The 23,538-nt window shown below is 37.3% G+C and overlaps 1 protein-coding gene across 12 annotated transcripts in view; it reads left to right on the forward strand.

Moving 5' to 3' along the window:
* The window catches only part of CCDC171 (coiled-coil domain containing 171), a 310,942-nt gene that overhangs the window by 135,821 nt on the left and 151,583 nt on the right, over positions 1–23,538 (forward strand). For all 12 annotated transcript variants that reach the window (XM_019815993.3, XM_045043841.1, XM_011288346.3 and 9 more), the window contains 2 exons: positions 9,119–9,626; positions 10,708–10,824. In XM_019815993.3, coding sequence (XP_019671552.2) covers positions 9,119–9,626; positions 10,708–10,824 — 625 coding nt within the window. The remainder of the gene's footprint in view (positions 1–9,118; positions 9,627–10,707; positions 10,825–23,538) is intronic.

Here is a 23,538-nt window from a genome sequence, read left to right on the forward strand (position 1 = left end):
TGAATACACAGCAGCGATTCCTTTGGGTTTTGTATTGGGTAAACTGCTATTATAATGCATGTTACAGGCTATACATTTTATTTTAGGAAATTTTGTTATGACTGTTTCTGCATTTCTGCTTTTTTCCCCTCAAAGCTGCAATGCAAATTACACTATTTTCATTTTATATTACTTAATGTATTTTCAAAAATTATGTTGATAAGAACATAAAGAAGGAAAACCCACAGTTGTGTAGGATTGTAGGTTCTAGAGGATGTTTGGTGTTAGATGAACCTGGCCATTACAAGGGGCCATCTGCTGGAAAACACATGACTTATCTATAGCACCCTGTGTTTGATGTTTAGTTCTTGTAAAGAAATGGTTAGTAAAAGACAGGTGGTTAAGTAAAAACCAGTTTTTGGACTCGAATTGCTTTCATCTGAAAAGAACACAGTAGAGTTATTTGCAAGAGTTTTGACTGTGTAAGCTTTAAAATAATTAGTACAAATGCTATTAGATAAAGGATACTTGTAGGACAGGAGCCTTGGTTCTAGTATCTCAGAATGTTTTTAGCGTTCGGTGAAATGTGCTAGCCACATGGTTGGGAACTCTCAAATTTAAATACTCTGGAGCCGTCACGTAAATACATCTTAAGCATGTGTGCCTACTGAAGCCTCTGGGCCGAGTGCCACACTACATGCTCTTACTGAGTTTGCTTTTGTAGTCTTAGTATTTCTGTTCTTATAGCTTTTCTTTCTGAAAAAGCTGGACTTACTGGCATAGCAGCGTCCTTAGTAAAAGTAAAGGTTTTTTTCCCTATCAGTTAAGTATCGTTAGCCTTGATGTAATATTTATTGTAAACACTTTAGGTTTGTTTGACATTTTAGTAAAATCCTCTTATATCACAAAATTAAAGAGTACCTTTGGCAGGAAATCTGGGTTAGTGTTATTAGATGTTGAAACTTTTTTTTCTTTTTAATTGAATTCCAAAAATAGTCAGAGCTCAGCTTGTTTATATTATTGGAGGTGATAGGTTATACATGCCTGCCTGGAATGGCTCACAGGGAATTAGTTCGACCCTGTCCTGGACACAGGAGGCACTGATGGACTGAGTTGGCGTGAAGGGGGTACCTCTAACGAAATATTTCCAATAATTTCATTAACACAAAAAGACCTGCTTCTCAAATAATTGCTTTAGAAATTGTTTTTCTTCTTTTTAAAAAAAATTGTGGTTTTACATTTATTTATTTTTGAGAGACAGAGAGAGACAGAGCGCAAGTGGGGGAGGGGCACAGAGAGAAGGAGACACAGAGTCTGAAGCAGACTCCAGGCTCCGAGCTGACAGCTCAGAGCCCAATGCTGGGCTCGAACTCACAAACCGTGAGATCATGACCCGAGCCAAAGTCGGACGCTCAACCAACTGAGCCTGCCAGGCGCCCCTAGAAATTGTTTTTCTTAAAAAGGCTATGAATTGAATTTGCCTAATGCTCAATAGATTTTTCAGCATTTTTCCTAACTTTGCATGCCTCCTCTGACTCGAGCCTTACCACAACCGTTCGAGATAGGTCATTTAAGAATCATTTCTAGTTTGCACATGGAGAAACTAAGGTTCAGAGAACTGATGCCACTTACGTGTTTAGCGAGAAAGTTCTAGAGCTGGGATTAGAATGGAGGTAACAGATGTAAACTATTCAGCCTCTTGCTTGGCATTCAGAAATTGCAAAGTGAATGTTATGTGCTATTTTTTTTTTAATTTTAGTCTTTTTAAAAATGTTTATTTATTTTTTTGGTGGGGGGAGGGGCAGAGAGAGAGGGAGACAGAGGATCTATCTGAAGTGAGCTCTGTGCTGACAGCAGAGAGCCTGACATGGGGCCCGAATTCATGAATGATGACATCATGACCTGAGTTGAAGTCAGATGCTCAGCCAACTGAGCCACCCAGATGCCCCTGTCCTGTTTTAATATATTGTCACCATCCTTATCTTCCTGTCCTTTTTGCGTTATGCTACGGTACTGTTTCTTTTAGAAATATATGCTGTTTTGTCTGTCAAGTAATACCTGAAAATGGGTCCAGTGGCAGATCAATTTCATATTTCTTGAACTTGCATTTCCAAGTGAGTCTTGATTAATTAATGATCAAACATGATAATTATGGTGACACCCTGTCAGCTGTCCACAGATGCTAGTTCCCTTATGTCTTATTTCTCTCAGAGTTCCTTTTGTCTGAGAGACTGAGTTTTTCTTATATTATATTGCAAAATTGCTGTTATAGGTAAGAGTATCAAGACAACTTTTACATAATGTATTTAATATTAACAAAAACATATCTTACGTGGTATATACCACATACAGAGGGCACTGTGTTTAATACTGTGGTACTAACAAAGAGGTATAACACTTAGTTCTTTCTTCAGAAACTGTCAAATATAATTGGGAAGTCATCATATGAACACATGAGAAATTCAAGAATATAAGGTTGATCACAGCAACTGTGTTTAATTAATTCCCAAGAGAATGCTATAAACTTAAGAGGAGGTGGTCACAGTTTGAACTATTTAAAGAGAAGACTGGAGCCAACCTGGACACCGTGGCCGGGGTCTGAAAACCCGGAAGGAAGATCTGAGGCAGATCAGAACTGAGGGGGAGTGCTGACTTACCAACGGTCTGAGGCAGTATCTTTTAACAATTGACAAATGAAGCATCTTGCCCATGTTGACACGTTCATCCTCAGTCTAATGATAAGGAGAACTTTGTTCTTTTGAAGGTTTGGCTTATCCGAAGGGCATTTTGTAGTTTGTACTGCTTTAGATACAAGAGTAAACACAGGCACATAGCACTTCGGCACATAATACTTTTGCCAGGCTACACTTACAAATGAAGATCATGTTTTTGAGTAAAGTAAATAATCATTATGGGATTTGAGTATATTTATATTACATGTTATAATATATATAATGTATATAATATATATATATTTAATATATATATATTATATATAATATATATATAAAATATATAATATATATAAAGTCCAGACAGTAGAATTTCTAGGTCATATGGTAAACTGAGCTATTTGCAAAAGCTGATGCATCATTTTAACATCTCCACCAGTAACGTATGAGGCTTCCATTTTCTTCACTAAATGTGCATTATTTTTAACAGAGAAGCATTTACATCATAGGATAAGCAGGTGAATTTATTCATTTTGCAATATTACCATTTCATAAAAAGACAAGGTATGCAGTCTATAAAAATAAGAGAGTTTTAATGAAGTCCTTTGATGTCTATGTGTCATCGAATGCCCAGTGTGCATTTTGTCTTTTGCCAGTAATAAAGTCCTTTGATGTCTATGTGTCATCAAATGTCCAGTGTGCATTTTGTCTTTTGCCAACATAAAGAATAAGAACGCAGGAAGCAAAAGTGATAAAAAAAGAATTTTATTCCCTAGGGAAGTATCTAATTTCTGGTCCAAAGTCTCAAAGTTCATGGAACCCTGTAAGGCGTCCCACAGAGCCTGTGTGCTTCAGGAAGTAGGTGCGTGATTAGGCAAAAGAGGTATCTTCCCCCCCCATTTTGGATGCACTTTGAATTTATCAGACAGTAGAGGAAAACTAGTGAAACTATATCGTATTTTTGATATGCCAAAGAAATCTATGTAAAAGATATCCATACTATATTTGCAAGTTTTTTTTAATTCTTCAAGATAAGAGTGTTGTTTTGGAGGAATTTGCAAATATTATTTTTGAAACTAAACACACTAAGGAGCAGCTTATTTCAGTCCTAGGAATGCTTTTGTCCCATTTGAAGGCGATATTCTGAATGTTTGCTTTAAAAATATTGGCCTTCAATCTCCTTGGGTAAAGAACATAAGATTTTTTTAAGGGAAAAATTGCTCTTACGGCTGTTTCCATTGTTATCATCAAACAAGCTTTGTTCTTCAAGAATAATTCACAGTAAATAATGCAGCACCTTTGAAGATCCCTGTGGAATATCAGAATTAATTTTAAAGCAGAATTCTGACATGTTGATAAGTTCCAAATTATATTTATAAATGATATCTTTTTTTCGGATTATATTTTTCTTCTCCTTACATTTATAAAGCTTTTTATTCATTGGGTATTTAGTCAGTGCCTATTATGGGCAAAAAAAAAAAAAAAAAACTGTGGTAAACACCAAGGAACATCTTATAAAGGATTATTTAATTTGTTCAATATTTAGTAAATTCCTACAGGGTATAGAGCACTGTAAATAGAATATTTACTGCAGTAAATACTTCCTGGCCTCCAGGAACTAGCATTCTATTGCATTTGAGGGAGAACAGATATGCATACATGAAATAAGTAAGTAGCAGTGTCAGAATTAAATGTGTGAGTCATATAATTAAGTTCAGAGAAGGTCAAGGTCAGCATGAGTGAGAATTATAGGAAAAGGTGTCATGGAATAGATAGACCCTGAAATGGGCTCTGATGATTGCTAGGATTTGAAGAGTGTTAGGGGAGTTGGAAAGGAAAAGACCTGGGAATGCTAGACAGCATTGGTTAAATTGTGAAGAGTGGTGAGGTTCATGTCTGGATAGTAAAGAAGCAGACCGTTCTCCCTTTATCATCAGGGTGAGGATTGTGGGAGAAGGTGAAGCCTTTACAGCAGAAGGCATGTGGGAGTGTTGTGACTTGAGGAGGGAACCTTGGTTCAGGAAGGACAAAGATGTTAAACAATAGGATCGGATGGACATAATCTGATAGCGGCATGGAAGGGGGCATGAATGGCTGGTGGTGAATAGCTGGAAGTAGGATGCGTAGCAGTAGATATGGATCAGGGTGTATTTTATAGGTAAACCCAACGGTGCTTGCTGATGGCTTTGATTTGGGACGGTGGAGGATAAGGTGAAAGGAGGAACTAAAACCAACTGCAAAGTTTTTGACTTGAACAATTCGGTGGATGTTGGTGCCATGTATTGACATAAAGAGGACTATCATGAACACGTTTAGGAGGCAAGTCAATAGTACTGGACTGGATACTTTAGCTTGAGGTGGCTGTGAGGTAGCTAAGTGGAGATGCTTACCGGGAAGTCAGATCTGTGGTTCTAGATTTGAGTGGAGACAGGGATGCAGAAATGTAATTGTTAAGAAATGAACAAAACTTGCATTAAGTATTAATGTTATTGAGGATTTTGTGTGGCTAACTTAATATTTGTCGATAAGAGCTCTAAAACTTTAAATGTTTAACTTCATTATTTTTAAATCTTTAATTCACCCTGCTAATAAATTCTAGTTATCTAGTTGAATATTGGTCTGGTTGATTTTTTTAAAAAATAACAATCGATACTAGGTGTCTTGATTATAATTACTTAAACCAAGAATGGCTGGGGACAGCAGATGGTTATTAGACAATTAAATAGTCTTTTGAGTTTGTTTATTTTTATTTATAAGCAGACTTCACACATATTCTTAGTCTTATTTTTACTGTTTCACCAATCTGTGAATGGCATCTGAGTCTCTGAGAAATCATGAAGCGTGGTAGTAATTAATATTAATCACTTAATTAAGCACTTCTAAATATACAATCGCTACAAATGATCAAAATTTGGGGGCCATAGAATGACATGAGGATTTGAAAGACACAAAAATTTAAAAGATTGCTTTAGTACTTTGCCACTACTTCTAGCAGGCAGCCTAAAATGAAAACTGGCTGTGTAAGTCTGGAATCCCAATTCTGTTTTTAAGACATTCCAGCTTGTTCCTGCCTTTCTGTCTGTCGAGAGAAGTGGGGTGTTTTGGGTAATGGAGTTCAGGTTTTTATCCATTTCTCTCCACATTTTGGTTACTCTGTCATCCTCATTCCAGGACTACCTGTTTCTGGCTGCCTTTCTTTTTCTCAACGTTTTTATTTATTTTTTTTGGGACAGAGAGAGACAGAGCATGAACGGGGGGGGGGGGGGGGGGGGGAAGAGGGGCAGAGAGAGAGGGAGACACAGAATCGGAAACAGGCTCCAGGCTCTGAGCCATCAGCCCAGAGCCTGACTCGGGGCTCGAAATCACGGACCGCGAGATCGTGACCTGGCTGAAGTCGGACGCTTAACCGACTGCGCCACCCAGGCGCCCTCTGGCTGCCTTTCTAAAACGCTGTTAGCTTCAATCTGATGCTCTGAAGTAGGCTAGCTGTCTTCGGTAGGTCTGTCATGTGCTACAGCTAACTCTTTTCCAGAACAGGCTTGCTTTACTTTCAGCTGTCTTCCCTTTTTTTTTTTTTTCTTAAATTTTAAAATTTTTATTTAATTTACTTTAAAAATTTTAATTCTGGTATGGTAAATATACTTTCAGCTCTCTGTCAACAACCCATTCGATTTTGCCCAATGACTTCACATGCTATTTTGAAACATTTAAAATATCATTAGCAGATGTATCTATTCACCATTTGTTTTTGTTCACAGAAGAGTACTTTTTGTTGAAAATATACTTCTGCCTCAGACTTTGAGATCTGTGACTATGTTCCACCTGGAACCTGATTAGGTTAATGTTTGTTTCTACTACCTAGCTGTAACCGGTGTGGCTCTTTTATCTTGGATTGTCTATACTTTTCCTGTTTTGCCCTGTAATTGAACTGGTGGAATTGATTTTGGAGAAAATATGGAATTAGCCTTTGTAAATTCTGTTTGCTCCTCTTGTTCCATCTCCACTTCCGGCAACTTTACTGCTACCCATGACGGTCTTTATTAGTATTTCTGATTCTCCCATCCATTAGCTAAAGCAGGGCGACTTCCAGGATTTTATGGCTTCTCATGGCTTTCCAGATAGTTTAAATTCCTTAGCTTTATCATCTTTTATCCACCTACTTGTCAGTTTTCCATCATTGTCCTCTTTTCTTCAGGCGTTCTGAATTATTTGTACTTCCTTAGAATACATTATCCTGTTTTCTGGCTCTCACTCTTCCACATACCGGTCTTTCTGCTTTCTTTAGCTACAGTGCAGGTCAGCTTTCCCTTTTCTTAAAGGTTGCCTCCTTAAAGGGGTGTCTCACGTCTGCTTCCAAGCAGTCCACCTGGCTAGTGCTTCTCAGAGTTTCTTGCTTCTTTCAGCTACTCCCAATGGGACACCATTTCCTTTACAAGTGTCTTTGCATGGAGCTCTGGGACACAGTCCCGGTGATGAAATACTGCTACCACTGCTTGGCCATGGGTGGAGATGTGGTTGGGGGCAAGCCACAATTCCTTTATTTCCCTATTCCTTTCTTTTTCACAGTAGTACCACAGATATGGCTGGTTCAGACTTTAGAGAAGAGTCGGAGTAAATAAAGACAATTATAGTATAGAAACATTTTTTTAAGCATTTTTTTAAGGTTATTTATTTTGAGAGAGAGAGGAAGAGAGAGAGAGAATCCCAAGCAGGCTCTGCACTGCCAGCACAGAGCCCAACGCAGGGCTCAATCTCATGAGCCATGAGATCATGACTGGAGTGGAAATCAAGAGTCGAACCCTTAACTGACTGAACCACCCAGGAGCCCCTATAGTATAGAAACATTTAAAACCATGTCTAAAATACAGTGTTTCTCCTGCCCAAAGGAAGGCATCCAAGAAGTTGAATCCTTCAGAGAGTGGCTTCTTGTGTACTTCTTTAATTCATTTGTGCTCAGGACTGTACCTCTGAGGGCCTTCTTCTACTCACCGTGCACTTATTGGGAATCTTATCCGCTAGCCTTGGGGTTGGATTTAGTACAAGAGTTACTTTCCTTAGCAGTATATTTCCACAAGTTTGAATTCTTTTGGCTACCGCCTATCAACACTGTCCATGGTAGGCTTTGACAACAAATCTTTTGGAGTCATCAAGGGTTTGTGTGATTTTCTCCAACTCGGATCATTAAATTATTTTAGGGTAGCTATGGAGCCACACTTTATCACTATTTTTTTTTTTTAATTCTTTCTATTACATACCTCGCCACCACTTGTCCTTTGTCATTATCCCTCCAAAAGCCTGTCAATATCATTTTGTGCAAACTCCCTTTTGGGTACCTCTGGCAGTCTGGCATAGTTTGATAGTAGCATTACACCACAGTAATTGGTTTGCTTGTCTGTTTTCCTAGCACATGGAATTTAGTGACTAGTCAAAAAATGTTTATTGAATGATAAATGAATCAGTAAAGGAAATTGGGGTCTGTTATCTTCTGAAATTTACTCTACCTCAGCAGTTCCTTAATGATCAGGCATAAGATTTCATAGAGAACTATTTTATTTTCTAGCAATTAAAATATGTTGTCCGTAGTTAAAATTTCTTGGTGTTTCAAATTGTTTTGGATTGCAAATTCCTTGATGAGGGAAAAAGGATCAGAGAGATGCTGAGGCCCAGCTCACAGTTAGTTATCTCCTCCCACCACTGGGGCTGTGCTTTGTTCAGTCTGCTGTCTCAGGAAGGTAAGAAAGAGCTGAAATGAGAGATTTTAACCCGAGAATCAGTCCCCCCTCACCCAGTAAATGGCAGACAGTCAAGTGCTATTTGTTATATTGTTGATTTAACCCTTTGCTTATTCTGGCAAAAAGTAAAGTCTTTTCACATATAGGAAAACCTCTACTGCTGATGTAATTTGTTTAAAAAGCAGGAAATAAAAGTGAGGAATGGAAGAGGAGAAATTCTTTTTTCTAAATATGTGTATTTCTGCATAGGTGTATGGGAAATTCATGAAGTACTTTTAGAGTTATGTGTTCTATGTTATGTAAAGTTTCTGTGTAAGAGGATTTAAAAATCAACATGCACATTTAGGGGCGCCTGCGTGGCTCCGCTGGTTAAGTGTTCGACCTCAGCTCAGGTCATGATCGCACAGTTCGTGGGTTTGAGCCCCTCATTGGGCTCTGTGCTGACAGCTCAGAGTCTGGAGCCCGCTTCACATTCTGTGTCTCCCCCTCTCTCTGCCCCTCCCCCGCTCATGCTCTGCCTCTCTCTCAAAAATAAGTAAATGTTAAAAAAAATGTTTAGATCAACATGCGCATTTAGATCTAACCTGTTGCTCCATCATACATATTTTTTGGATATTTAGAACATGGGTCTTTTGAGGAAGAATTAGTTGTCAGCAAAAGTTTGTTTTCTTTCTACAAAGAGGAAGTAATAAAATGCCTAGTTGTTTAAAATATTTTATTCGACTTCTCTTATAGAAATTTCAAGAAATTGCTGAAAAAAATATGGAAAAGTTGAACCGTATTGAGAAGTCACACGAACAGATGGTTCTCGAAAATTCACGCTTCAAAACTGTGTTATCACAGACTCAAAGGGAACAAGCATCCTTGCTGGCAGCCTGTGCATTGATGGCCGGTGCCTTATATCCTCTCTATAGCCGGTCATGTGCCTTATCGACACAGAGAGATTTTCTCCAGGAGCAGTTCAACACCTTTGAGTTGTTCAAACTGGAAGTCAGAACTCTAGCCCAGGCTTTGTCAACCGCAGAGGAAAAGAAGCAAGAGGAAGCTAAGATGAAGAAAAGGCCATTCAAAGGACTGATGATACGTGTATTCCGGAAAGGTGTAATTGCAATTTTGGCAGCAAATAGGCTCAAGATTTTGGGCCAGTCGTGTGCCTCTCTTTTTACCTGGATGGAGAGCTTCAAAGAAGGCATAGGCATGTTGGTGTGTACAGGAGAGCCCAAAGACAAGCATAAATTTCCAAGTAAGATAATTTAAGCTTTTTTAAAATCTAAGTTGAGCGTAAGGACATCCAATGTGACCAGGCTTAGCCATTGTGTAAAAACTTGAAAAATCATTTAATATGTCAACTCATGTAACATAGTCTCTCATGTGTTGTAGATATGTGTGTGGGTATGGAGAAATGTATATTTATGTATAAATTAGGTTTTGATTTTTTGTTATAAACATTAAAATTTAAAGAAAGTGGCAAATATAATTTCAACTTTGCCTAGCTTTGTGTGTGTGTGTGTATATATATATATGTATATATATATGTATATATGCATACATATATATATAGTCAGCTTTATCATATTTGAATGCTCTTTTCACCGTAAAGTGGAGAGTTTATATATTTTTCAATTAAGTCGATCCAGAGACTCTCCCCTATTTAAAATTAATTAGCAGTATAATTTATTTTTACTTTCTATGAGTCAGTATAAAATGATCAGAGTTAAAAATCTATTGAGGAATTGAATGGAAATGAGACAGATGTAAATTTTCCAGTTAACTTTTTTTTTAAAAAAGTTTCACTATTCTGAGGAAATAGTGATTTCAATTTTTAACTTTAAAAATCAAGCTATTAAGGGGGCACCTGGGTGGCTCAGTCAGTTAAGCTTCCGACTTCGGCTCAGGCCATGATCTTGCAGTTCATGAGTTGGGGCCCCGTGTCCAGTTCTGTGCTGACAGCTCAGAGCCTGGAACCTGCTTCAGATTTTGTGTCTACCCCCCTCTCTGCCCCTCCCTCACTCATGCTCTCTCTCTCTTTCTCTCTCAAAAATAAATAAACATTAAAAATTTTTTTAAATAAAAAAATCAAGCTGTTAAGTAATATAAGTAGAACTAAAGAAAAAATTCTTCTCTTTTTTTTTTGACATCACTTAATTTATATATATAAATAAATTGTCAGTCAAATCTAACATTTCTTGTAGACTTTTCCACACTAGGCAAAGTTCTGCCTACAAGTTTTGGTCTATTTCCTAAACAGCCAAACATTGCTGTGAATTTTAAACATGGATTTTAAAAGTTTGTAACATCGCATAATGGGTCTTCTTTCCTTGTAGGGCACCAAAAGGAGCAGTTACGTTGTTTGCAAGCACTTAGTTGGCTTACCAGTTCTGACCTTCTGGCTGCAATCATCACTTCTATGGCCGAGTTACAGGAAGTCATTAGTAAAACAGGTACGATTCCCTCTTTTAGGTCCTTGCAAATGTCTAGAAATGCTTTACAGTTCGAATTCTAATAAACCATCTAGGAAGAAAATACATTTGTTTTCATCTTTCTCCATTCAGGTACAGAGAGATTATTAAATCTCTATTTAATGATGGAGAGAATTAATGTAAATTTTGGTGGGTAATTTTGTCTTAATTTATGGGGAAATTAAATGACATTTCTTGGTGAATGTATCCACCTTATTTTTTCCTTTTAGGATCTGACATTCCAAAGGAATTCTCATCATTAACTTTTTTTTTTTTTTAATGAATACTGGGAATGTTCTTGCAAATGTTTTAGTCTTCCTTCATTTCTATTTCTAGCTATACATTTTAGAAGTCTGAGGAATAACTGGACCAGGAGAAAACTTTTCTCATTGGTGATATGTTTTTATTTTTCCTAATTAATTTTCAATAGAGTTAATTTGAGTAGTCTGTTTCTACCAGGTGTGGAACCACCTATAATCAGTGATTTCCAAAGGTCTAAAAATCAGTTTACTGGGGCATCTGGGTGGCTCAGTCAGTTAAGTGTCTGAATTTGGCTCAGGTCATGATCTTGCTGTTCTGGAGTTCGAGCCCTGCATCAGGCTGTGTGCTGACAGCTCAGAGCTTGGAGCCTGTTTCAGATTCTGTCTCTCCCTCTCTCTCTCTCTCTGCTGCTCCCCTGCTCATATTCTGTTTCTCTCTCTCAAAAATAAGTAAACATTATAAATAAATAAATAAATAAATAAATAATTCAGTTTATTTTTTAATGACTCATTGCAGGATATGTTTGTATGAAAAGTTCAATGAAAACTAATTTCTCAAGAATAACATACACCTACCTACTGGTTAAGCTATGTCATTGGACTAATTATGGCCATTTCAGACACATTAATAGTAAAAATAATATAATGGATTTGATAATACTTGCCTGCCTTGTGGAATGTTGTAAGCATTAATGAAGTAATAATTTGGGATGTAGTTTAATTCTTTAGACAACTCTGCTATATACATATAGATCATTTCTTGTGATTTCTGATAACTAAATCTATGTTCTTATAGTGGGAAACTTATGATGCAAAGATTAATCTTAGGTTGTGGCCCGTTGATGTTGGTAAGCAATATTCATCTCTAATATTTTGGCAAAACGTCAATGTACTGGGTTTGAAGTCTGAAATAAAAGTCTAAATAAAATGTATTTTAAGAATGTTGGCATTGTAACTTAAGAGGAAAATTAACATTCTTGAGAGAACTTAATAATTAAGTTATTGGAGTTAGTTTGAAAAACAGATTATTTGTGTTCATCATATTCTTGTAGGTGTGTGAACACTTAACATAGATTGGTTTCTTAAGCTACAATCCTGTGTATATTACTTTATTTATTTATTTTTTCTTTTCACTGTGCTATATGTCTTCAGGAGATGAAAGAAACATATGACTTGGATCTGGACATCTAGAAAATATACATAATGATCATAGAACAAGATTGGCAATTGGTGAATAACTTTAGGCAGAAAGTAATCAAGATTGAATGAGGAAATACTGGCTTTAAATGTAAGAATCCAAGATAGGTACAGCGTAGTGGGGGCTTACTAGTATTGGGAAGGCCTCAGGGAGCCTTAACGGAAGGCCTTCGCTGGGCCTAGAAGGATAGATAAGTTACATAGGAGGGACAGCATCCAGATGGAGGGCAGAGCCTGATCAGAAATGCAGAGGTGGGAGTAGGCACAGAATGGGAAGAGGGACATTGAGGAGATGGAATGGAAATCCATGCCTAGCATATCTGGCTTATACATGGTGATTACTAAAATGTATTTTCTGTTATAACTATATTGGAGAATCGTGGGAGAAAAGGTGGAACATTGGCATGTGATCAGATTATAGAGACTTTATAAAACTAGACAGTGATCTCCCTGAGCATATTTTCCAAAAGTGGACCCTTGTAATATCTTAAAGTTAAGATACTGACACAATGATTATTTGAGACCCTAATAAAAATATGTGTAGGTAAGACTTATCAAGGAGAAGGTAGACCGAGAATGGTGTGTCTTTAGATGCTTGCCTCCCTCCAGGGACAGAGCTGCCTTGTTAGAATCTGGTTGTACCTCTAATGGCTTGAGAAAAGAACAAGTTCAGGGAAACTCATCTTTAGGGAAGCCTTTAAGTGTTGTTGGCTAAAGAACACTAAGTAATTAGGGAAGAGTTAAGTGATAGTTGCTTAGAGGGGGAGAATAATTGATGTATTGAAATCCTGAAGAGTATAGGGAAGAATATGGTTGGACAGGTAAACAATTGAGTTGTTATTGGACTAGTACAAAAATGATCAGTGTGTTCCTTTTGCAGAGGCGACTTGACGAGCTGGGCTTATAGAATAATTCATTCAAAATATGATGACCAGTTAACGCATTACCTTTTCCAGGTAATGTGTTTTCATTTTCATGGGTATCCTAGTAGTAGAAATTTCCTGATACTTTAGCAGAAAGGATGGGAAAATATTTTCAGACACTTAAAGTACATGAGAGGTTATTAACAGATAATAGTGAGGGTAATAAATGTAAAGCTATAACAGCTTACATAGTCATGTTGGGTTTATAATTGAAGTGTATGAATAACCTAAATATATGATAAGCATTAGCATATAGCAGAAAGAGCATTAGCTTTGTACCAGGCGGATTTGATTTTGTTTGCAGCTCTGCTAGTTATTAGTTGTGTGAAACTGGGCAAGTTACTTTGTTACTAGACCTCAGGCTCTTTACCTAGAAATGGAGATAGTACTATCTTCCTGGTTTTTATGAGGATTTAATGAGATAACCCTTGTTGAACATTTTGTAACAGTACCTAGCATATAGTGGGCGCTAAAAAAAACCTGTTTCCTTACAACCCATCTCATCATGAAAGTAGTGTATTACATTCCTGAATGTAGTACACACGTCTGCCTGTATGCATTTTTAGACAACTAATTATTTTCTATTGCTATGTGTTATTCCGATCTGTTTTATTCCTCTCTGCCTCTCTGCCTTTCTGTCTGCCCACCCTTCATTTCTTCTTCTTACCCTCCCTTCTTCCTTCCTACCACCTGCTCATCCATCTACTAACAGGCTCACAAATGATATAAATGTTACCATAAGCTACATACTGTTTTATATTTGCATTTAAAAAAATTATTTTGAGAGGTGCCTGGGTGACTCAGTCGGTTACATGTCAGACTCTTGATTTCTGCTCAGGTCATGACCTCACGGTTTGCGAGTTCGAGCCCCACACTGGGCTCTGCGCTGACAATGTGGAGCCTGTTTGGGATTCTTTCTCCCTCCGTCTCTGCCCCTCCCGCTCTCTCTCTCTCTCTCTCTCTCTCTCTCTCTGTCTCTCAAAATAAATAAATGAACTTAAAAAATGATTTTGAACTAGCTTTAATCTTACAGAATAGTTGCAAATACACAATACTCTTTTTGCTGAATGATTTGAGAGCAAGTAGTTGACACGATGCCCATTACTTTCTCATATTTTAGCATGTATTTCAGGCAAGACATTCTTCTACATAACCAGAGGGCTGTGATCAACGTCAGGAAACCGTTCAGACCCCCTTTGACTTACCCTAGTTGTCCCAACCATGTCTTTTATAGCAAAAGGATCTGGTTTAGAATTATGTGTTGCATTAAGTGACGTTTCTTTAATCTCCCTCAGCGTGGAAAAGTTCCTCAGTCTTTCCTTGACCATCATATTCTTGAAGATTACAGACTGATTTTTGTAAAATACCCTTCAGTTTTGATCCGTTTGATGTTTCCTCATGATTAGATTCAGTTCATGCAATTTTGGCAAGAAAATCACAGAAATGATGCCGTGTTTCACTTATGGCATGCTATAATAGCTTTAGCTTAAAAGAAGTCATGCTTTTGAAGGATTTTCTCCATTTCTATTAATATTCTTCTAGGGAATGATTATATACATGTATATTTGTGTTTATTATATATTATATAAATGTTCATATATATACATATATACACACACACACACACACACACATATATATATATATATATATATATATATATATGTTTACTTATATTTGAGAGAGAGAGAGAGAGAGAGAGAGGCAGAGCACAAGCAGAGGAGTGGCAGTGAGAGAGAGAGGGAGACACAGAATCTGAAGCAGGCTCCAGGCTCTGAGCTGTCAGCAGAGAGCCCAATGCAGGGCTTGAACTCACAGACCATGAGATCACGACCTGAGCCACCCAGGTGTCCCTGGGGAATGATTTTTAATGTTTGGGTAATATTTATCAGTTGAGCATTTCATAATTTGTTTAACCAATTCATAATAGGATCTTTTCATCTCAGGACAGTTATCAGGAATATGAGTTCAGCTTTGATTTGTAATTGATTCATTGTCTCTTGGATCACCTAATATTATGAGTAGTATCTGAATTCTTTCAACCAAGTGGGATATTGAGATGGCAAAATCTTGGTAAAGTTTATTAAGGAAATAATCTGAAAATCCTGAAATGAAAAAAGTTATTTCTTAGAGCCATATTTTTTCTTTTCTGTTCCTTCCTTCTTTCATTTTCTTATTTTGAAGAACTTGCTGAAAATTTAAATCATTTTACATGTCAAGATTACATATTGATGGCATCAGTCACTTTTTTTTTAAGCCTCAGGAAAACGGGTACTGTGTGTCAATATCAAGTAGTAGTTTTTAAATATATTTAATAGTAACTGCGTCACCTCTTGTATTATCTTTGTTCCAAGGTAAAAAAAAAAGTATATTATTCTTTTTAAAAATACTCTTTTTAGGTACCTATCTTTTTAGAGTAAGTTCTGAATTATACACATACTGTTAATTATATAGGAGAGAAAAATTTTACCGAAGAGGGAAAATTAAACACTTAGGGTACATAGTAGAGTATGAATTAAGAACTTGGGCTCTAGATTCGAATCTGGGTCCCATTGCTTAACTTTGTGTGTGACATTGGGAAAGGTACTCACTCCCTTTCGGCCTCAACGTCTTCCCCTCTTCCCCTGTGGAATTGGGCTAAGAAGAGTTCCTCAGTTATAGAGTTATTAGGTGTGAATGTAACCTTCTCAGCCAAATCTCTTGTATATGTAATTGCCAACCAAATGTTTATTGTTTTACCTGTCTTATTGTGTTCTGATATCTCACACGAACTGGTATATCACTTTATGCCTCTCATGAAACGGGAAGTTCAAGAGCGACAAGCTTGAATTCACTGCTCAGAAAGTGCTAAGGGTGGCTGCTCCTGCTACCTTCTTAACTTTGAGGATGTATTTACAGGCAGTGGGCAGAGACCCCAGTTTCTAGTTTGCCTCTGTAAATACTGGACAGGTGGCAACCTTCTTGCTTTCATTAAAGTGTTTGCCCACTTGAGATAAATTACCTCTTCCAGGTATCCAAATGGTGTGCCTGCAAGAGATCATTTACCTCAAACAGGGGAGAATGTTACTTCCACTGAAGAGCTGGGATATCAATCATTATGTGAATGGACTGAAGAACTCTTTAGATAGCTGAACATTTCGTATGTCTGGTCTAGCCTGAATTTCTTTAGAAACAAGTGCGCTGATTTGCATGGAATAATCTCTGAATAAATAGTAGATGGATATGAATAGTAAGTTCATACATTCTGTTACATATTTCCTCCATAGTTGAATCCTAATTATCCAGAAGATAGACGACCCCAGTATACATGCCCCTGCTATGACTACTCAGAAGTTTCTTTCATTGTTACTTTGAGTTAACTTTGTAGAGGTCATAACAACTCTTTCAGGCAAAACTTAGAAATCTGGGTTGTATTTGGCATAACACTGAGGTTTCACATGTAGGAAGTTCAAAGCAAAATAAAGATATTTCTGTTAATAAGTAGTTATTTTATATATATTTTAAAACTAGGGTTTTATTGATTCCTAAAAAATAATAAAAAGAGCATTCTTACTTCAAGTGTGGTCTGTGGACCAACAGCATCAGCATTAACGAGGAATATGTTAGAAATGCCTAATCTCAGAACAACAACAACAAAAGAAATGCATTATCTCAGACTCTACTCCAGAACTATTCAATCAGAATCTACATTTTAATAAGGTCCTCAGATGACTTACATGCACAGTAAAGTTTGAGAAGAAGTAACTTAGAGGGCTTTGTTATTTATACAACTTCAACTTATATCTGAAATTGGAACAAGTACATGTAGAGACTTTTGTATGTATCATTTTTGATACTTCAGTTACAAGTGTCTGTTTTGGGGATCCACATTTGATTTATTGAATTTTCTTCTAATTTTTTGACTTTCTTTATTATTATTACCTTAACATGTTCCCTCCCATATTTTTTCAAACATTTTATTATCAAAAATTTCAGGTGCACAGGAAAGATGAAATAATTTTACAGTGGACACATACTTTTTCAAATTAAAATTTTACTTGCCTATCATAATTTTTAAGAACAATTTTTGAATGGGTAATTTCTCATTGAGAATGCCGATGACCATGTAAAATTCCAGTGTCACAACTTTCATAGCGTATGTTTGTTAATAATGTTAAAATAGTATACAAAATCAAAATTTTTTTTTTTTAATTTTTTTTTTCAGCGTTTTTATTTATTTTTGGGACAGAGAGAGACAGAGCATGAACGGGGGAGGGGCAGAGAGAGAGGGAGACACAGAATCGGAAACAGGCTCCAGGCTCCGAGCCATCAGCCCGGAGCCTGACGCGGGGCTTGAACTCACGGACCGCGAGATCGTGACCTGGCTGAAGTCGGACGCTTAACCGACTGCGCCACCCAGGCGCCCCTCAAAATTATTTTAAGAAATATAGGTGAGCCTTCAGCATATTTTGCAATTTATAGGTACTTTGCAGGAAACTTCTAAGAGCCTGAAGCCTTTTCTTAGAAGGGTAGGTTGCGAATCCAGATGCTATCCAACAAAGCAGCATAATTAGTTTTTCAGATATTTGTAAAAGAATGGAGGAAGAAATTTCCTCTCAAATCTATAGTAAAATACTAGATGTGCATTTAGAAATGTTATTTTACCACCACCTTGTTCTAGAAGAAAATTATGGCCATTTAAAAGTACCTGTAAAATATGACTGTATGATAATCATTAAAACTTGAGTAAGAGAAAGTGGAAGCAAATTTGAACCAGGAGTGGTGTTGAAAAAGCCAGTTATGATGGCCTGCATAGTTGTGTTCAAATTCAGGTCTCAGGATTCAATTGTCAATGATGTCATTAAAGAAAAACCAGAAATTTAGAAGAAATAAAAATGTCCTTGGACTAAGAATAGATAGGAATTTGTTCTGTAGCTCTTAACCAAAAGGGACATTGTGATAGAGTGACTAACATTCTCAATAATATCAGACATAGAATTCTCTGTCTCTTCTTCTTAAGTCAGACATATTGGGATATGATTTATGTATAATAAAGTTTAATCATTTAGCTGTAAAATTGAATAGATTAAAAAAATGTATATGCTAGAATGTATACTAGAAAGTATGTAGAACATTTTCTTTACCTTTTTTGAAGTCACCCCTGCATACTCCTAGCTCAAAGTAGCCACTAGTCTTTTTGCTGTCACTGTAATTTTGTCTTTTCAAGCATTTCATAAAAATGGAGTCATACAATGCAAAGGTGTCCAGCTAAATTGCACTGGCAGAGGGAACAGTCCCCACATTGTTCTTACTTCAGACCCCACCTACAAGAGTTCCTGGGGCCACTTTCACTTCACGCCAGCTGATGATGAGTTAAGGAGCTCCTATGAATTCTCTCAGGTTCCATAATTTGCTAGAAACTCCTAGAACTCAAGAAAGTGCTGTATTTAGGATTACATTTTTATTATAGCCAACAGAAACAATTTAGACCCCAAGGAAGGGATGCATAGGGTAAAGTCTAGGATTCCAGGCATCAAGCTTCCATTGTCCTTGGGACAAGGTAGCCTCCTGCTATCGATTTATGACGGTACATATGGAGTATTACCAGCCTGGGAAGCTCACTGGAACTTCAATGTCCAGAATTCTATTGAGGCTTCAGTATATGAACATGATTATTTGGATTGTTGGCTGTGTTGCTGAACTCAGTCTCCAGCTCCCTTCCCCTCTGTGGAGGTTGAGCTGATGTTACCTTGGCTCAAAGCCCCAACCTCTAATCACATTGTTGGTCTTTCTGACATGGCCAGTCCTTACCTTTAGTCATGTTGTTAGCATAAAGTATGAGATGCCCACCATGAGTCAGCCCATTAATATGAGCTATGAAGTGTGGTCCTGTGGGCCCACCTTGAATAACCAAGACACTCTACTCACAGCAGAAATTCTGAGGTTTTGGAGGCTACCTCCCTGTCATGCTTAAACTCTGTATATCTAGCTTTCTGTGGGTATCCTAAAAACACCTCACACTCAGCATGTTCCAAAATTTAATCGTCTTCTTTGTCCCTAAACCCCCTTCTAAATTTTCTGTCTTTGTAATTGGTATGGACATCCACCAAGCAGTCGTTAAAATAGAAACTGGGAGTCGGGGAGCCTGGGTGGCTCAGTCAGTTAAGTGTCTGTTTGTGCTTAGGTCATGATCTCACAGTTTTGTGAGTTTGAGCTCCATGTCAGGCTCTGCGCTGATGGTGTGGAGCCTGCTCGGGGTTCTCTCTCTCTCCCTCTATCTCTGCCCCTCCTCTGCTCATACTGTCTCTGTCTTTCTCAAAATAAATAAACAAAAAAAAAAAGAAACCTGGGAGTCTCCCTAACTTACTCTTATTCTTACTCTTATGCTCTATATTTTACATATTTTATTAGTCTACTTTTTATTCTAGCCTCATCACTAGTGCTTTAGCTCCATATTTTTGGCAGGTGTTCCCCCCTTAGTTTAAAAAAATTTTTTAAATGTTTTTATTAATTTATTTTTGAGACAGAGAAAGACAGAGCATGAGCAGGGGAGGGACAGAGAAAGAGGGAGACACAGAATCTGAAGCAGGCTCCAGGCTCTGAGCTGACAGCACAGAGCCTGACGCAGGGCTCGAACTCACGGAGTGTGAGATCATGACCTGAGCTGAAGTAGGATGCTCAACCAACTGAGCCATCCAGGTGCCCCACAGGTGTTCCCCTTTTAACCTACTAATGGGTGTCCATTCTTAGATACACTGCCATTCTATCTATCTATCTATCTATCTATCTATCTATCTATCTATCATCTATCATCTATCTCATATTTAGCAAAGAAATAATTTGGAGGAGGGTTGTAGAAGTAACAAGGAAGTAGCAAGTAGCACGAGTGTATTGTAAACATTTATAAAGCCTTGAAGAGTATGAGGAAATAAATATAAATTTCTTGTAATCTCTAAGAATATGATCAATATTGATGTGTACATCTTTCAAGTTGTTTTGTACGTATTTCAATGTGACTGGATCATTTTGTAGTCATTTTTCATTGTTACTTTTTTCTTATTTTTAATGACTGTCATACTAATGTCATCTCATTTGCTGTTGTAAGGGTTAAATGAGTTAATGCGTGTAAACAGTGCTTGATCTATTGCATATCTTTGGCCTCAGTATCAGCAACAGCATTATTCCTCATTTCTTATTGTATGAATTAACTCTTTGGCAAGGTATAAAAGACCCTTCTTGAACTGATTCTCATCTATTTGTATAGCTTCACCTCCCAGTACTCTCATTAATAAACCTGCAATTTAGCTGAACTGAATTGCTTGTTGTTCCCCAGATGTGAGATGCTCTCTGTCTCCAAATATATGGAAAAAACTATTTTTGCTGCTAAACCTTAGGAGGAGCTTGCTACATGGATTATCATATTGGAAATATGAATAACATCACAGTTTCTATCTCTAAAAGCTACTTTGTAGAAGATGTAGAAGTTTTTTTCTTGTCAGTGTTACTTATATTCATCTTCAGTGAAAACTGAGGGCATAGTGTTATATTACAGTTCCCTATGCAGCTTTCTTATTATTTACGTTGACACAGAGGCAGACGCTAAAGGATATAGATTTATAATTGGGTGACATATTCCTTAGATAAGAGGTCTTTTAACCTTGGGCTCACAGAACCTTTCTCAAAAGGGTCCACGGTCAGAATTTGGGAGCAGGGATAGGGGTGCGTCAGTGGATTTGGATGGAAAAAATTGCATCTTGTTTCACTAACCACTAACCGAACTTTGACATTTCCTTCAATTATGAGTGGTGATGACAGACTGTGCTAATATTAGCTGTACAGTGACTTTGTTACTGATAGAAATCACTGATGTTTTCCCATTGTAATACAGTTGTTGCAGCTATCTCCAGATACAGCCTGTGCTCATCTTTGCTAACCAGTAATCATGAGACCTGTCACATATGTGACATGTAATTGTGGTCTTCTGTGTACACATGGATGCTGGTGCAAGTTTTCTGGATAAGTGTCAGAACAGCTTTGCACCTAATAGTTGCTCATCTATTCAAGTGAGCTTCTATGTTCTTCATGTTTATATTTTTTCTAGTATTCCCCAAATACAAAATTCTCTGTTATTTCTTTGAAAGAGCAATCTGCAAACACCTGGAAACACTTCAGAACTCTTTCAAAGGAGTTCCTGACACTACTGATGAATTTTCTGAAAAAGAAATAATGAAATTGATTCCATATATAAGCGTATCAAAAACAATAGTATGTTTAGGAATAAATTTAACCGAGGAACAAATTGGTGCAGCCACTCTGGAAAACAGTGTGGAGGTTCCTCAGAAAATTAAAAATAGACCTACCCTATGACCCAGGAATAGCACTGCTAGGAATTTATCCAAGGGATACAGGAGTACTGATGCATAGGGGCACTTGTACCCCAATGTTTATAGCAGCACTCTCAACAATAGCCAAATTATGGAAGGAGCCTAAATGTCCATCAACTGATGAATGGATAAAGAAATTGTGGTTTATATACACAATGGAGTACTACATGGCAATGAGAAAGAACGAAATATGGCCCTTTGTAGCAATGTGGATGGAACTGGAAAGTGTGATGCTAAGTGAAATAAGCCATACAGAGAAAGACAGATACCATATGGTTTCACTCTTATGTGGATCCTGAGAAACTTAACAGAAACCCATGGGGGAGGGGAAGGAAACAAAAAAAGAGGTTAGAGTGGAAGAGAGCCAAAGCATAAGAGACTGAGAACAAACTGAGGGTTGATGGGGGGTGGGAGGGAGGGGAGGGTGAGTGATGGGTATTGAGGAGGGCATGTTTTGGGATGAGCACTGGGTGTTGTATGGAAACCAATTTGACAATAAACTTCATATATTGAAAAAAAATACAAAAAAAAAAAAATTTAACCGAGGAAGGGAAGGTCTCTAATCTGAGAACTAGAAGTTATTGATGAAAGAAATCAAAGAAGACTCAAATAAATGGAAAGGTATCCTGTGCTCATGGGTTGGAAGAATTAATATTGGTGAAATATCCATACTACCAAAAACCATCTACAGATTCAATGTAATCCCTATCGAGATTCCAGTGGCTTTTTTTTAGTAGAAGTAGAAAAAGCCAAAATGTATAGCCACAAAAGACTCCAAAAAGGCAAAGAAATCTTAAGAAGAACAAAGCAGGAGGCGTCATGACTTCCTGATTTCAAGTTATACTATAAAGCTATAGTAATCAAAATGTATGGTACTGACATAAAACTGGACAAATAGACCAATAGAACAGAATCTAGAGCCAAAAGCATAAACTGAAAACCCAAGCACATACGGTCAACTGATATCTGACAAGGGAGCAAAGAATACTCAACAGAGGGAAGATAGTGTCTTCAATAATGGTGGTGGGATAATTGGATATTCACATGTAAAAGAATGAAACTGGACCACACACACAAATATTAACTTGAAATGGATTAACAACTTAAATATAAGACCTGAAACTATGAAACTTCTAGAAGAAAACAAGGCTCCTTGACATAGGTCTTGATCCAGATTCTCTGGATCTGACACTAAAGCACAAGCAACAAAATAAAAAATTAGCCAGTGGGACTACATTCAACTAGAAAGCTTCTGTACAGCAAAAGAAACTATCAACAAAGTGAAAAGACAAACTACAGAGTGGGAAAATATTTGCAAACCGTATGTCTTATAAGGGGTTAATATATAAAATATATAAAGAATGGATATAATTCAATCCAAAAACCCCCAATAACCCAATTAAAGAAATGGGCAAAGGACCCAAATAGATATTTTCCCAAAGAAGATATACCAAAGGCCAACAGGTACATGAAAAGATGCTCAACATCAATAGTCATGCAGGGAAATGCAAGTCAAAACCACAATGAGATGTCATTTTATGCCTGTTAAAATGACTATCATCAAAAAGACAAGAGATAACAGGGGCGCCTGGCTGGCTAAGTCAGAAGAGCATGTGACTCTTGATCTCATAGGGTTGTGAGTTCAAGCCCTATGTTGGGTGTACAGATTTACTTAAATATATATATGGATAGAGAGAGAGAGAGAGAGAGAAGAGATAACAAATGCTGGTGTGGAGGTGGAGAAAACTGAATCCTTGTGCACTGTTGGTGTGATTGTAAATTGATATAGCCGCTATGAAAAACAATATAGTGGATCTTCAAAAAACTAAAAATAGAGCAACCATATGATCCAGCAGTTTTGCTTCTTCTTTTTTTTTTAAGGATTATTTATTTATTTTGAGAGAGAGGAAGAGTGAGCAGAGGAGGGGCAGAGAGAGAATCCCAAGCAGGATC

Source organism: Felis catus, chromosome D4 (assembly GCF_018350175.1).
Source record: "Felis catus isolate Fca126 chromosome D4, F.catus_Fca126_mat1.0, whole genome shotgun sequence".
Lineage (NCBI taxonomy): Eukaryota > Metazoa > Chordata > Mammalia > Carnivora > Felidae > Felis > Felis catus.